At 30.6% G+C, this 16,922-nt stretch overlaps 1 protein-coding gene across 1 annotated transcript; it reads left to right on the top strand.

Moving 5' to 3' along the window:
* Positions 1–12,262: 12,262 nt before the first annotated feature.
* Positions 12,263–14,327, top strand: LOC117919935 (putative Myb family transcription factor At1g14600). Its single transcript, XM_034837246.1, has 5 exons — positions 12,263–12,882; positions 12,975–13,051; positions 13,190–13,226; positions 13,328–13,436; positions 13,531–14,327. The coding sequence occupies exons 1-5, from the start codon at positions 12,618–12,620 to the stop codon at positions 14,153–14,155; spliced, it is 1,113 nt and encodes a 370-aa protein (XP_034693137.1). The 5' UTR covers positions 12,263–12,617; the 3' UTR covers positions 14,156–14,327.
* Positions 14,328–16,922: the final 2,595 nt, after the last annotated feature.

Below are 16,922 nucleotides of genomic sequence, written 5' to 3'. Positions count from 1 at the left end.
TTTTTAATTTTAGCAACTTGTTTCTTTCACAAAGGAAATTTGTTGTGTTTTCTTAAAAAATTTGCCAATGAAAGAATGTGCTTATATACACTTTTAATTCGTTTTTTACTTCAATTGAAAGATTTAATTTTATTTATAAGACTAAATTTTATAGTCTTATAAATTTTGTTATATATCACATTTTGAATACATATCACGTGCGGTTACTTATCAAGTTCAAATTTTGTTGAATTGAAAAACCATAAAATTGAAGAATAATTAAATAATAATTTAATTTACTAAAAATTTTGATATCTACATTGAGAGAAAAAATTTCACCATTTTTGTCTTTTTTTTTTTTTCCTAAACTACAATAAATTTAAAAATACCCATATATTTTATAATAATATCTATTTCATAAATTCTTATTTATTTCACCATCATTTTTCATGTTAAATCTTTTATGTCTCTATACAATCTTCACCCCAACAATTATTGTAATGATTATAATTATAACATTTTAAATAAACACCAACATAATTTACTTTATCAGAATTTTTCTTTCAATTATTCTTTTTTATTTGTTTCTATAATTTAGAAGGGGCTAGAAATGATTAGGCCATTTGTATTGGACCCAAGTTTCATAAATTGCATGATCACCCTTAGATCTCCTAGGTCTAAGGACATCAAATATACAAAATTCTACATATTAGTAAGGTTGTAGCTTAGGCTAGTTGGTTGGACTGATGATTAACCTGGGCTTAACCCGAATTAAGAAAAAATTAATTAAAGTTCAACCCAACTTAACTAACTTGAGACACTCAATCCAAGTTTAAGCCAATCATATTTTTCTAAACTTGGATTTGTTGAGTTAGATTTGAACAGATTGGGTTAAAGTCAAGTTGATTGAGTTATAATTGCATGATTCAAAATCTATCTAGGATGGTTTTTTATTTATTTTTAAATTCTATATATTTATATCAAAATTTAAATATAAATAAGACAAAAATTCAAGATAACAATAAAAAAAAAACTTATATATGTTTTTAAAAAAATGAAAAAGTGTAAAATATAATTATAATTTGATATATATATTTAATATAAAAGAAAATGAATATATTATATAAAATAATAAATATTATAAAAACATTAAATTGAAGATTAGGCTTAGGATGTTTGAATCTTAACTTGAACTCAATCCAAATTAAGTTCAAATTGAAAAAACTTAATTCAAACTTAATCCGGGTATCGAATATGTTTACCCAAACCCACCAAAACATTGAGTTGGATTTGGGTTTAACAGGATCAACCCACCTTAAGTTACAACCCTACATATTAGTAACATGGCTGGTACTACATCAAACTAGAGCATGAGGAAAAATATATATCTGAGGGTAACAGGACCACGGTCCGTACTATGCTTAAGCCCTCAAACTATTAAACAAAATAATTTGAAGTTGAACCCACCAAAATCACACCACTTCCACCCACTATTTCAATGTCCCAATTTCATTTTTATAACTATAGATCCTTTAAGCTGGTTTTGGAAATGGGTAAATTAAGATTGAATAAAGGATAGTTGAGACTTGATATGTAAGCATGGTGCTTCATAGATAAGATATGAATTGAGACTTGATATGTAAGCATGATGCATATATACCTTATAACTTCTCATATAAGATATAATAATCATAATAATAATAATAATAATAATAATAATTTAGGATGCTTCCATTTTCTGTTTTATTTGTTTTTCCCTTCTTCTCAATTATGGGTAATGGACAACCAGGTGGGGGAGGTGGGAATGAGTCCAATGGAAGAATAACCCTCAAACCCAAAATCAATCATTCTCTCCTTCTAGTTATTTCTTTGTATAATTTATTTTCTTTGTATTTTTCTTGAGAAAATGAATGATTAAGGAGATTGATATGGGTGATTTAATGTAAATAAGGTGGACTGACTTCAACATGGAACCCGTGTTTGATCTAGTATAAAGAACAGGATTAGAAAGGTAGATGAGCCAATTGTAATGCGAACACATGCTTCTAAACAATATGACTTTTTTTTTTTTAATGTAGATTTATGATTGATTATTTTGTTTTTCTATCTTTTACACCCAATCAGCCTAGATTGAAGTTAGGCCTGCTTGGTGGGCCTGATCCATATTTGGAATGACATGCATGGTGAAAGGTCAATTCGGGCCCATTCCAAATCTAGGGAAAAGAAAAGTAAAAAAAGGCTCCCAACGACCAAGGATGAAAATTTTGATCGATGGAGGATTTTGTCCGTGGTAGTCAACACGGTCAAACTCAAAGAGTTCATATTAGCAGAGCAAGAATTTTGGGTAAAACTGTGCCGTTTAACCGTACAAATAATCCCTTTAGCACCTTTTAAAACTTATATTTAGACTTTTTTTTTTCCACATTGCTACTTCAATAAAATCTCAAATGATAATTAAAGTTTCAGTTAAAAAATGAAGTTGATTATCAGTTAAGACTTTAATTAAAAACTGAAGTCATAATTAGTAATTAAAGTTTCATTTTTTATTTGAGACTTGAAACCTTAGTAATTGAAGTTTTAATTTAAATTTTAAAAAATATATTTTTAATGATATGACTTTTATGTGACAATAAAAAGACCATTTTAAACATAAATTTAACAAAATGGTTAAATTTAAAAAATATCCCATAAAAAAAAGACTATTTTAGCAAACTGGAGCTAGCCACTTGGGTCAATGTATCTACTATGATTTATATGCTAATATTAAATGTATACTAAATTTGTTTTATCTTAATAAAAAAACTTTAAAAATAAATTCTTAATAATAAATTAATTTTAATTATCATATATTCAAACCCAATTTCTTTATTAAAATATAAAATGTTTTTTTTAATGAGTATGCCTTTATTTCTTTTATATATTAATTAAATATAAAATAAACATAAATTTGAAAATAATGTATAATAATTCTCTTTTATTTTGATTACATTCATCTATAAAAAAAATTTCGAGTTCTATATATTATTACTTGATATCATAAAAATTATATATATATATATATATAACTTTATTGTTGTTTCTTCTATTATTTTTTTCAACATTTGTACCAGGTTTTATTATTTTCGCTCTACTGATATCTTTTATTAAAATTTTCATCCATATTTTTTAATATATTCGTAAAATTCAATTATCCATATATTTGTATAAATCAATATTTTTATCCTTATAAATATTCTAATGGTTTTTTTTCCTGTCTACTTGCAAATTGTATATTGGTATATAGATAAATTTTTGTTTTTTTTTATTATTATTTTTTTTTAAAAAACTTCTTCACAAAATATTTTATTAATTAATAAAAATAAAAAATTATTCAAACAATGTAATTATTTTTGTTATTTGAATAATTTATTGTGATTCATTTCAATTGTCATACTATCACTCGGTGTATCACTTTAAAAATGAAGAGAAAAATTACAATAAATAATATTTTGTTTCAAGGTGGTAGCTTTTGTCAACTTTTCACACCAACTTGGGATGTCTCATAAAACTAGTGACAATTGTATCACTATTGAAGACTAGTTTTGAGCCTGAATTAGTTTGAAATGACTTATTTTTAGTTTGTTCAAAGTAGACTAAAAGGTTAATAACTTAAAATGATTTAATAATTTAATTTAAGTCATTAAATAAATTAAATATATTTGATAAAATAATTTAATTGATATGACTTAAAATTAAAAATAATTTTAAATAATAAGTAAAAATAATTAATTTATTATTAAGTTTACATGTTTATTTTATTTTTTATCCCTATTTATCCTACTCACCTTTACAATTTCTTCTATTACTCTACAACCTTCATTATTATTCAACTTTCTTTGTCTTAATAATAATTTATGAGGATAAATATGTTAATTTAATTATTAGCCCAAGGGTTCTCCTAATCAGGTTTTGATGATAACAAACCATGGTTAAATGACTAATTGTTTTAAATTGTTAAGAATCTCAGGCATAATCTCAAAAATTCATCAAGGACCAAACGAATACGAGATTGAGATCATTTGGAAGACTTGTGATCATAGGAAATGAATGTAAGATGATAACATGAGTGCACTTAGGATGTTCATACCTTTTCATGCATCTTAGAAAACTTGGTTTATTCTTTAAAACTTGATTTTCTTTAAAACCCGAGTTTTATCAAATATATCTTAGGCAAATTGATTCAAAATTGGCATATTAACTCACCTAAAGACCTTGCCTAAATGTTAGAAAAGAAAGGAATAAAAAAAATAGGTTTTTCGGTGCCAAAAAGGCTTAATCGGTCGAGGCTAAGGCCTATCGGTCAACCGGTTGAGGAACTGGTCGACCGGCTGAGATCGTCCGATCAAGGACCAGTCGAGGAAGGTTAAAAACCTTCTTTCTCTCTCCAGTAGCCTTCTCTTCCCGGTCGAGGTGATTCCTTTATCGGTCGAGGACCGGTCGAGGTCCGGTTAAGGCAACAATAACTTATCATGCATTAAATGCTCCAACGGCTAGTGAATCAGTCGATCCTAGCTCGACCAGACGAGGTTGCCTTTTGCTGTTTTTGACTCCCGAGCTTAGAAACCTATAAATTGAGAGCTCCACATCATTTATTGACAGGAGAACAATTGAATTCAAAACCTACCTACCTGTTCTTGATAAAAAAACTCTCATTTTTTTCTTAGTGCATTAAACCATCACTTGCATATTCTTAGTGTACTCTTGTAAATCATCCTATCTTTCTCTTGTACTTGAGTCATCCTTAAGTTAGGTTGAGAGTTTCATCTTTGTGTAAATTGAGTGTGAAAGCCTTCAAGTGGTTCAAATCTTGAAGAGATTGTGTAAGAGCCCATTGGAGCCGGAATCCAAGTGTAAGAAGATTGAAAGCTTGATTGAAGCTTCAAGTTAGTGGAACCCTCACTCGGTTAGGAGATTTAGGAGAGTGGACGTAGGCAAGGGAATACCAAACCACTATAAACACGAATTTGAATTCTCTAACTTTATCTCTTTCCTTTATTTATTTTGTGCATATATTATTGTGTGGAAAAAGATTTTTGAAAAACCCAATTCACCCCCCCTTTTTGGTATTTTCATTAATTATTCATAGCCTTTGTTTTATCATTAATGATTTAAAATAAATTTAAAATTAATTTTATTAAATAATCTTAATACTTAAAATAATAATTAAATAATAAATTTTAAGTCAACCACTTAAGTATAATTTAATTTAAAGTCAACTTAAGTTATTAAATAGTAAGTATTAAATTTTATCAAATACCCCATTAATTAAAATATAACTTAAGTTTTACTAGATATTCACTCATTTAATTAGATTAATTCCAATTTGACATTATAAATTATAATAATTAAGTGTTTTTAAAATATAACAATTTGACATTCCAATTTGAATACATTTCATATTTTTTATTTTTAAAAACAAAAAATAGCTATAAAATCTTAAAAATTTGTGTTGAAAATGTAATAATTTTTAAGGAAATAAGGTATATATAAATATATATATATACATATATCTAAGAGTGTTTAAATTTTATATGAAAAATTCTATTTTAGAAACAAAAAACAAAAAATATATTCAAATGAAACTTTATTGAATAACGAAAATTTCTAATGGTTACTTTTTAAATCATAAATCAATAAAAGAAATAAAACTCAGAATATTTAATAATTTATTTATTTTTTTAAATTATGGAGTCAAAGAGTTAAATCCTTTAGCCTTAAAGAAGGTTTGGTTTTCTATTTTCAGAACTTATAGACTTTTAGTCCTTTTTAAGTTTAGATTTTTGCTTGATGTTGAGCTCGAGCTTACTTAAGATATGCTGAGCCGAGCTCAAGCAAAGTGGTTCAAAGCTTTCCTTGAGTTCAAGCTAAGCCTAATGAAACTTGGAATTATTTGAGCCGGGCCCAAGAAACTCAACACTCAACTCGACTCACTTATAAGTTATACCCCAATATATATTGAGCTTAGCCCAATATCTATGGGCCTGTTGTTAAAATTGAATATTTGGGCTCAGATTCTTGTTGAGTAATTGGGCTTTCACACAATGGTCCGGTTCTGGCCGTTTATTATTGTTTCTGAGAGGGGATATTAGACTGCAGCCCGTGACGTAGTACAATTGGCTTGAGGGCCCAGGCGCCGGATGGCCGTGTCACTCTCTACAATCTCCAAGGCTTCACTTCTATTCTTTTAAGGTGTCCAATGTTCAGCCCAAAAAGGCCACATATCTAGGTCCAAATGGCCCATGCAACCAGCCCAGGAGTGATCATCGGTACATCAGTTTCTTCAGTTTTTATTAATTAGTTAATTAATTATTATTTTTCATTTTTCGCATTTGAGCTAGGTAGGATCTAGAGAAGAAGACAATACTTACCAATCATAATTCCCAATTCCTAAGACAACTAAGTTACGATATCAAATTAAATTTTATTTTATTTTATTTTAATATCTACTCCACGATTGGGATATACAATTCTCGAGAATCTCATGAAAAATTTAGGATGGGGATGGGTGGTTTCAATTAAGGGACATATTTTACCAAAACCATATAGTTATACATCCAATTGTCCCTTTCATGACCACATCGATCAATGCTTTTTCGTGCCTAAATCATTAACGTGACACATGGAAATAAAATTATAATAAAATAAGTATAAATAGGATAACGTACCATTCTCATTGCAAAGACCAATTCTAAATTTCCTTGTATGGGTTTTCTTTTCTTTTATTTTTTATTTAAGTGACAAAATTGACTCTCTGTGTTGTTCAGGTAAGAAGATGCAAGGCAGACTAGTCAATACCTAAGTGGCCTACACGATATTGTATATTAGTAAAACTGACATTTGCAGTAAATTAGAGAATCTTTGTATTAATTACAAGGGGATCATGGCAAGTTTGTAGAGAGGGGAGCTAAAAACAAAAGGTAAAACATCTTTGATTTACTAACCAAGATGCATGAATATCTTTCAAGAGATACCATCTTTCTGTCTCTCTCAGTCTTCTTACTTGACTTTGTTTCTCCGGCCTACTTTAATAATGTGTATACAGCTTTAATAGTATGTCTAGCATCTCCAACATGGGGTAATTGTCTTTCTCATGGGGGACTTGAAAGGAGGAGACTTTTGGTAAAGGTTAAAACCACACTATTTATTTATTTATTTTTTAAGTTTTCATTCAATTGTTTGGTTGATGAGATTAGGGTATTGGAGTTACTTAGACCCCATTTTTCTGAGCAGCCCATTTGCAAGAAGACAAGGAATAATAGCAATTAAATTAGGATTTGATATACTACTTCTATGTTATGATAACGAAATGTAAAAGGAAAGAAGTAAAATTGGAATTTAAGATGCCTTGTTTGGTTAATTGTGAGGAATACAAGGAAAATCAAGTATATATAATGATAATTAACCATTTGATAGTTTTTATATATATTTTAATTTTTTTTTGTTTTTTTATATAAAATAAAAATGAAAAGAAATAAGTCTAAAAAGGTATATGAGAAAATGTTCATATTACGAGTATAATGGATTTCATCAAATGGGTCACGTTTGTGGGTCCTCTCGTCCATTTAGACAAAAGACTCTTTCCCATCTACATATTAAAGAGGAGTATTATTAAGCGATAAATGCATTGAACCATTATGTCAGAAGTAATCATGAGCATAAATGTTTGACTTTAAAACCAAAAATTGTTATTCGCAAGACTAATTAGTGACATTTAACGTATTAAAGAGGTGCGTGAAACGTTATAACTTCATCAAAATAAAAGGCCAACTAGACACCAAACTCATATATGAAAAAAGCTCCCTAAAAAAGTTATTGTTTCTCTTCCATAAATCAACTTAAGTTTTAAAATGACGTACATGAAAAAACCATCTGAACACACCTTATTATAGGTACGCTCGTCATTCACTCGAAGGAAGCTAATTATAAAGAGCATTGTTGACTGTGTACCAACAAATGACTTATTTGGTCTAAAAAAAATAAAAAAATAATAAATAATTCACATGTATAATGAAGATGAATTTATATTTAAGTAATTAATGAATCCAAAAGAGTCCATCAAATGTAAAGTCTTGATCTAGCTTTACATTCACATATCTAACATTGATTTATGTGACAACAAGTTAATGTTACTAATCAAGGATCTAGGTTTTGCACTAAAATTTATTTAAAATTATCGATAGATGAATGATTAATGTTTATCAAGAGTTTATTGTCATCAAATTGTGAGGATAAAAATAAATAATGGGCAAAAAAATTGTGAAAAATTTGACAAGAATATGACATGTAAATGTGAACTAAAATAAAGATGGGAAAATAGAGAGAGGTCACCCACATAGAAATCAATTAATACTTTAGATGTGACAGATGGGATCCACAATATGCTCCAAAACCAGAAAATGTATACATTTCTTTTGGAAGAAGACAATAAATAACTTTGACATCAATATAATTTGTCATATTTTAAGCCTATTTGTTACTTTCATCCAAGCATATATGCATACTACTCAAATAAAGAAATGTATTAGGCGCATCAATTCTGCATCAACCCTCAACAATTTAGAGGCACAAGAAGCATAAAATACACATCATATGTGTACCCTTACACTACAATATCCATTTCTAATATGGAACTTGGAAGATGCTTTTCTTTGATTATTACTATTATTTTGCAATAATAAGATAGAAATGACAGTCCACGTGAGTGAGGTTTTGGCCTTTTGTATATGGGGCTGATTTCTCTAGCAAAGCTAGACTTGTTTTACTTATGCTCCAATTGCAAAACTTGAAATGATTATTATGGAGAATAGGCCACATGGGGAAGTCAGATGGGTAATCTTCTGAGGGCACACCTTCATTTTCAGAGATCTGATTGAAAGAGAGCAGTGTAGATCAAGAGTTCTCTCCTCTATATTTTATGAATGTTATCATAATCCTTTCATTATGGGCCACACCACCTAGCTCTGGTACACATAATTATTACATGAAGCAAAATATTGGAGAAGACCATGGATTTTAGAAGGTTGAAGGACCATGAAAGCCAAGTCAGAATTGAGAAAAATAATTTCATATATATATATATATCTAAGAATACCAGACAAGACGCCCACAAAGACGCCAAAAATTGAATTAATCTACTAAAATTCTGTCTTTTAAATATGAGTCGTTGTCAGGCAGGGATTGGTGTGCGGATATGAACAGCTTGGGCCTGCTCTACTCCTTCCATATTTCATTCCTATCTACCATATTCTAATTTCAAAGCTACCACTTAATTCCTCAGTATGATAGCATTATACCTAGCATTTTAAAATTCAGGATGGAATACCTTCACCTACCAAATAATATTCTAGGAGCAGTAGTCATGAAGTTTCCTTGGAACTTGAGAGCTAGCCATTCTTTTAATTTTTAGTCACGGTGCACATCATGTATGCATGATGTCTATCTATGGTAATGGTACAATGCATATGGATGGCATGGTGCATATGAAGATGATGAGAAGCCAGCAGACGTGTGTAAGAGGACAGACATACTCATTCTCAAATAATGGTAGATCCGCATTAATAGGCTCACGTATTCTCATGCAACTGTAAATAGAAAGGAGAAAAAAAATTGAAAAAAAAGGGAACAGTAGTACTGTTGGGGGTTGACTTCACAGGCTGTGTGTTGGAGTGAATCTTTTCAGAAAAGCCTGAGTTTTATAATGAGGATGCGTTGGTGTTGTTTAGAGGTATACACTGGTGTGTCTGTGTATGAATTTTCTTGGTTGTGGATTTGAACTGTGTTTAAAGGGGACTTATGGTCAGCAAAGTTTTCTTAAAGATTAGAATAATTGACTCATAATGTTGCTTTTGATATATATAGTTTTCTTCTAACAATTTTGAGAACCAGAAATTTAAGTTATATTTAGTAACCATTTTTTTAAATAATTTTCTATTTTCTATGATAAAAATACAAAAAAAGTACATGCTTAACAACCAAAAAATGCAAAACAATTTTTATTATTAGGAATAGAAAATATGATATTATCATTATTTAGTTATTCCATTTGTTTTATGAGAATTTGTTTAAATAATAAATATGTAAATATGAAAAATAATTAAAAATAAAATATTATATATAAAAATTATTTTTAAAACATATTTCAAAATATAAAAAATAGGTTAAAAACGTTTTAAGTTTTCAAATAGAGCCTTGCTTTGACAAGAACGAGAAAACAATTATTTCACGAACCTAAAGCCATAGAATTCATTTTGTTAAACAATAAAAAAGTGGAGAAGTTTTGCTTGGTTGGTTTGGATGCATTGTGAGAATATATATATATGATCGAAAGGTAGGTTATATGCTCTAGTCTTTGCAATGAAGCTGTGATCATTAGCAAGCAGCTCCTCCCCCACCAAAAATATAAAAGATGGAAATATTAAATTTGATTAAGACCCACTAAGATTCCAACTTTGCAAAGGAATTGGTAGTTTCTCACAAACTAATTAATTTAAAAGGTTCACATTCTCATTAACTTTGGAGGTTCAAATCCAACAAGGTGTTCATTGCTGCTTTTTGGGCTAACATCCTTCCAATTTCTTCTCTTAATTCACGAGAATCTTACTTTTTGTTGTACCAATTTGAGACTTCTAAAAAATTTCTTCCGAGGCATCATATTTTAGGTCTGTCCATCAAGGGCAGCTCTATGGTCAGTCCACAACCATGAAAATAAAGTGGGAATTCAGAATTAGGGAAAATGACCATATGGGTGTCATATGAAAACAATGACAATTAACATTTTTAAGGGTTGCAGGACTCTCATAACTCCTCTCAGGATGCTCGTGAACAAAGAAAGAGACTTGGTAAAGGAAGAAAAATCATTTTGCCTTTATCGTGTAGTTGTAGAACTTAATCACGGTTCATAATTCCACATCTGTACACGTGGGGCAAGAATGAAAAAGGTGTTCTTGGGACTTCCCAGGGTTCTTTCCAGCTCAAAGATATGAGCCGCTCACCAGTACTTTGAAAGATGATACATATGCCTTTTCAATTGCGTTTCCCACTTTCTTTTCATATAATTAATAAAACAGTAGGCGATGTAATTAAATTTTTGTTTGAGGAGAAGACCAGAGGCATTGATATGCTAATGAATCTACTAGAAAATCAGAAAATTTTCTTCCTCAAGTTTATGGGGATTACTTACTAAAAGACCACAATATGCCCCTCGTACATAAATTTTGATTTAGAAATGCAAATTCCCATTTGACGTACCATTTTTTAAAATGAGGGATGGTGAGAATCTTGATTTGGTGTTTGAAAATTTGTATTTGAGTAGGTGGGTTTACGTGGCGAGGATAAGTCCAGGACCCGAGTGGGAACACAATCCGTGATTCCCGATTGAAGGGGAGTTCAGCAAATTTTTAGTTTTATTTTTTTATTTGAGTAGGGCCTTACTCACATATGGATGATGCATCTCAGCAACCCTGATGAGTTACCCATGAGAATCCCAAGTAAATCCTTGACACAATCATGCAGAAGGAAGCAATCTTTAGCCAAACTTGGAGTGTTTGGCTTCCAATTATCAAGTTAATTTATATTCATGATTTTATTTGCCTGAATTTTTAAATAATTTTAAACTTTGTTTTTATTATGTTCATCTCAAGCTTGTGAAGAGGTCGATTATAACATGATTTAGTTTGAAAAACTTGGATGACCATTCCAAAACAGACTCTTGTAGTGCACAAAGTCTTTGTACATAGTAAAATGTTGCAGGAAACTTCCTCTGGGAATATATTGATTTTGGTGACAGACTTTGGCCTGTTATTGATTTGTCCACCAGTTCATTAATTCATATATATATCTATATATTTGATGAATGAGTTGATAATTCATTTTATGTCACATTGTCTGAAAAACTGAAGAAAATGACCAGACATTGAGGGAGAAATAGCATCAGTCTTAACGCAAAAATGAAGGGTATTAACTTCTTATCTCTTTTGAAGAAGCACATAAGAGAGAGGTAGCTGTTCCTGGTGTACAACATCACTTTGATAAACACTTCACTAAAGCTGATCCTTACAAGTTTAAAACTGGTATGACCCAAATATTATTTATACTTCATTAACCAATTGCAAAACATCCTTGCAAGCGTGCATGGACACATGCTTGCAATAATGCATTCATATGTGTGGGCATACAAGTCATACATGCATGTATACAGTATATATTAATTAAATGTTTCCAGAAGAGATCTAGAGAGAGACTTCTGTCTTCTATGTCAAGGTCTAGGGTTTGTGTTCCCATTTGTTGCGCATGGTACTGTAACTCAATTGTCATTTCTCTTCTCTAGCCATGGAACTTTCATGCTAAGATCGATCTCTTTTCTCCTAATGAAAATCTTCCTGTCTTGGAATGGGTTAGAAGAAAGGAGAGAGAAGGAAGATGATAAGGATCATGGTCGTCTTGTAGCTAGCTACTCCTGTAGGTCCTAATCTATAGTAATTATTTCCCGAGTTGATCTTAGCCCTAAAAACCTTTGTCTGATTTTTCCTTCTCCTTTGAAATTATAAGTCCTGAACCTGGAGCTTGAAAGTAGAATTAGAAGTGAAAGACAAACAGGAACCATGGAGGAAAGCCACTGCGCAGAAGGTTCCAAGACAAGTCCTTCTGAACAGAATGAGGATGAGGATGAGAGCGAAGAGAATGATAGTGAAGGTAAGCATAAAAACTGTAGAAGCTCAAGCAACAGCACTGTTGAAGAGAATGAGAAGAAGGGGCATTCAGGAGCGGTACGACCATATGTTCGATCCAAGATGCCAAGACTCAGATGGACACCTGATCTCCACCTTCGTTTTGTTCATGCTGTTGAAAGACTCGGTGGACAAGAAAGTGAGTTCTCAATCTAGGATCTCTTCAATCTCATGTAACTTCTCAAGCAACTAGTGGGGTATGTTATTACAATTCTAATTCTTCTGGTGCAGGAGCCACACCTAAGCTGGTTCTTCAACTGATGAACATCAAGGGACTTAACATTGCTCATGTCAAAAGCCATCTACAGGTTATTTGATTAGCCAATAAGCCATAGATGAAATCATTGACTAAAATTCTTTCATTCATTTGTAGATCTAGTATTTTTTTGGTCCGAATAACTGAAAATCTATCCTTTTTTTTGCCTTTAATTTGGTTTGTTTGTTAGATGTATCGAAGCAAGAAGATCGAAGATCCTGGTCAAGGTACCCAATTTTTCCATATTGCTTTTCCTTTTGATAAACAGAAAATTAGGGCTTTTGATTAATTGGAATCCTGATGCGCACAAGTGGCTTTTCCATGACAGTACTGGCTGATCATCGGCATCTTGTGGAAAGTGGAGATCCAAATATTTACAACCTCAGCCAACTCCCCATGTTACAAGGACTCAATCAAAGACCTACTTCTAGTTTCAGGTATGAAAGTTGATAAGCCAAACACAATTTCTTTCTGAATATGGTTTTCTTCTTTATGGTGTAATCATGTAACAAGATTCCTCCTGTTCTAAAGATATGGAGATGCTTCATGGAGTGCCCATGAGAACTGGATGCACAGTCCTTTTATTGGCCGGAGTTCAGTTGATAAGACCACCAGACCAGGATTTTATGGTTCAGTCACTGAAAGGATATTTGGTGGCAACAATAACAATTCTACTAGTTGCAACTTCCATATGGGTACTTCTTTAAATGAATACTCTACTTGGGGAACCCATGTACGGAAAGATTCATTCCAGACCTCATTTCATGATCATGAATCCTGGCGAGGCCAAGCCGGATCAAGCCTGAAAGAGCTCAATCAGTTAACCCAAATGCAAGCGCATGTGAGAGAGCGCAGAGAACATATGAGTCTCAAGAGCAGGATCCCTTCAGATATGAACACAGCAACGAACCTACAGGAGTGGAAGACAGTGAAAAGGAAGGCTTCGGATTGTGACCTTGATTTGAATCTCTCTCTTAAGTTAACACCAAGGAATGATGAGACCGCTCGAGGTTTGGAGCATAATGAAGTCGACAGCTGCAATTTATCCCTGTCTTTGTACTCACCATCATCCTCAAAGCTTAGTAGGTTGAAGGAAGGGCGAGATGATAGTATGGAGCATGCAACAAGGGCAAGTACTCTTGATCTGACTATATGAATGGGACAATTCTAAGTGAGATCTTGAGGTACTTATTCTAGAGAAAGCATTTTATGATTGTCTTATACCATGATACAAGTTATTAATAGTCAGAACTTTGTTCCTCTTTTTGTTGTTTCTTTTGTCATTGCCTTCTATAATTTAGCTATCAAACTTGAATTGGTGACTTTCATCCACATAGCAGTTCTTTTATCATCCCAGCAAACTTCCATGTGGATGTGGGCAAAAGAGAGTCAAATTAAAAATGGGCATAAGGAAAAAAGAATGTTCAAACAGTATGCATACAAAGAAAAGATAAGCAAGCAAAAATATTTGAATAATCATTAGTACTCATCAAATTTGCAATAGGGTTTTTCTACTTTCCTTTTTCAGCAGTGCATATACCAATTTCTGCAGTACTAGCTAGCTCTTTCTTTAGTGTTTGGAATATTTTCGCCGAAGCAGAAGAAATTACTGAGTGAAAAATATGCTAAAAACAAAAGGTTTGATATACTGCAGAAAATTGTAGGATGATCATCTTGTCTTGAGCATTTGACTTTCTGGAGAATTAAACTCCAATTTGTAAGAAGAATTGCTTGTCTTTTTCAGTGGCATGGTTTGAAGTTCATGGTAATAGATTAAGTAGGAAAATATGGATGACAATTTTGCCTATCTATATATGTAGTGATGTATAAAAATTAATTCAAAAAAGAACAATTATATATTTCACCATTATTAAATTTTGGCGACAGAAGAATCTGATGAGAACGTAATATAGTATAGAGAACTTGGGTGCCTGTTTCGTGGTTATGCTCCTAGCTTATTCAGTTTTGTTACTATAGCTTTAGCAGCTGAGCTGTTATGTAAGACCTCCCATTTTTCAGCCATAATCAACATCTTGAATTGTTTGCTTGTCACTAACAACATAAGCTTTTAGAACTATTGGTGCTTGAAGACAATATCAGAGCCTTGTTTTTAGAGGACAGACTTTCTATATCATTCCCATTTGTTAAACATACGTCGGAGAAGAGGCTGTATGTATGTGAAGTAGACTGGGTTTCAAGTCAGCTGGCTTGATCTACATGTAGTGCTTTGTCTATTATGGTGCTGGAGCTGGTTCATTCTTCATCATCTGATGGTTCACCGGCATCTCCATGCATACCCTCGTAGGCATTTTCATCTTTTCCATTTCTCTCAGCAATATTGATGGACGTGCAAAACCTAACAGAATTATATTAAAGTCAATGAATATGATGAAAAGAAAACAGAAAAAATCCCGTCCTGACATGTTTGGTTCACGGAACATATAAGATAAAAGATAGAGAAAAATAAATAAATTTCTGTCTTCTGTTTAACTAACAATGGAATAGGATATATCATTACCTCTTATCCCGTGGACAATGTAGATATGATAAATGATCCTATAATTTATCCACCCTTCTTCTCATATTTACTATACATGAAATATAATAATGTTACGTGTCGATTATAATTTCTTCTCATTTATTTTATTTAATTTTTTTTCATCTTATTACAATAGTAGATATGATAAATGATCCGATAATTTATCCACGCTTCTTCTCATACTTATTATACATGAAATATAATAATGTTACGTGTTGATTATAATTTCTTCTCATTTATTTTATTTAATTTTTTTTTTCATCTTATTCATTTTAAACAGTTTTGATTAAACATCAAATTTTTGGTTTGAAAATATGATATTTATTATTTATAAAATATTGAATATTTTAACCACTTATATTATTAATAAAGAAATAAATTTACTTCTATATATATATATATATATTAATATATTTAAATAAAAATATTTTTATAAATTTCAAATAAAACTAAAAAGCAAATAAAATCAGTTGAATATTTTTATTTTTATTTTCTTTTTTATTCTATCTTCATCATTTTTTTCTCATGTAGGGCATTATCATAATTTATTTTTCATAATCATTGAAAGTAATGTCTTAATAGGATACTATGAATTATAGACAATAATTATTATTAAGCTTTTTTAACTACTTATAGTTTATTTAAGTTGACATATAATTCCATTAAAACTTTAACTATCTAGATACTTATGTTTTAGTGATGGTGCTATTAGATAATTTTCAACTAAAGATTTATCATCTTCAATTGATTTTATATATAGTTTTTAAAAAAAATCTCAAAATTTATTAGAGAAATGATTAGATTCTTTGAAAAAATTTATTTTTTTTTTACAAAAGATTATAAAAAATTTATAGTTAGATTTCTTATCTTTTTTTTTTTTTTTTTCAAATTCAATTCCCTTGATTTTTTATGAAGTCTAAGATTTCTTTTTACCAAAGTTATATATATATATATATATTACTTAATTTTATAATTAATATTTTAAATTATACTTAGCTTGTTAAATAATAAGAAGGATACAATTAACTACTTTTCAAAGTTGTCCAAGAGTTATTATAATACTTAAAGGTTTAATTTGTCCCTCATAAGTCATAACCCAACTTTTTGACTCTGCCCCTGTTGCTTGTACTGCTAAACAATTCCAATCATGACATCATTTTTCACCTTCCTTATCTAATATTTTTGAATGTAGATAACTTAGGCTTTACTTTTTATCTGGTTTCTTTCCATCTTCATTCTTAACGATGATGGATTGATAGTTCAAAGTCATGTCATCGTGGTAGGTAGAATTCTCAGCAGCCGCCTAATATTTTATTAATAGTCATTAGAAAGTGGTTAAAATTTTCCACCATCTACTTCAAAAATTCCTCTTTAGACAGTTTTA

This window comes from Vitis riparia, chromosome 8 (genome assembly GCF_004353265.1).
Source record: "Vitis riparia cultivar Riparia Gloire de Montpellier isolate 1030 chromosome 8, EGFV_Vit.rip_1.0, whole genome shotgun sequence".
Classification (NCBI taxonomy): domain Eukaryota; kingdom Viridiplantae; phylum Streptophyta; class Magnoliopsida; order Vitales; family Vitaceae; genus Vitis; species Vitis riparia.
Note: the sequence above shows the minus strand (reverse complement) of the source record. Positions and strands in the feature narration are given on the sequence as shown.

Excerpts from the sequence above, each read along its gene's own strand:
- LOC117919935 (XM_034837246.1), top strand. The coding sequence starts at position 12,618 with ATGGAGGAAAGCCACTGCGCAGAAGGTTCCAAGACAAGTCCTTCTGAA. Across the intron at positions 13,052-13,189 it reads ATGTCAAAAGCCATCTACAG|ATGTATCGAAGCAAGAAGAT; the intron begins GTTATTTGATTA and ends TTTGTTTGTTAG. Across the intron at positions 13,437-13,530 it reads AGACCTACTTCTAGTTTCAG|ATATGGAGATGCTTCATGGA; the intron begins GTATGAAAGTTG and ends CCTGTTCTAAAG.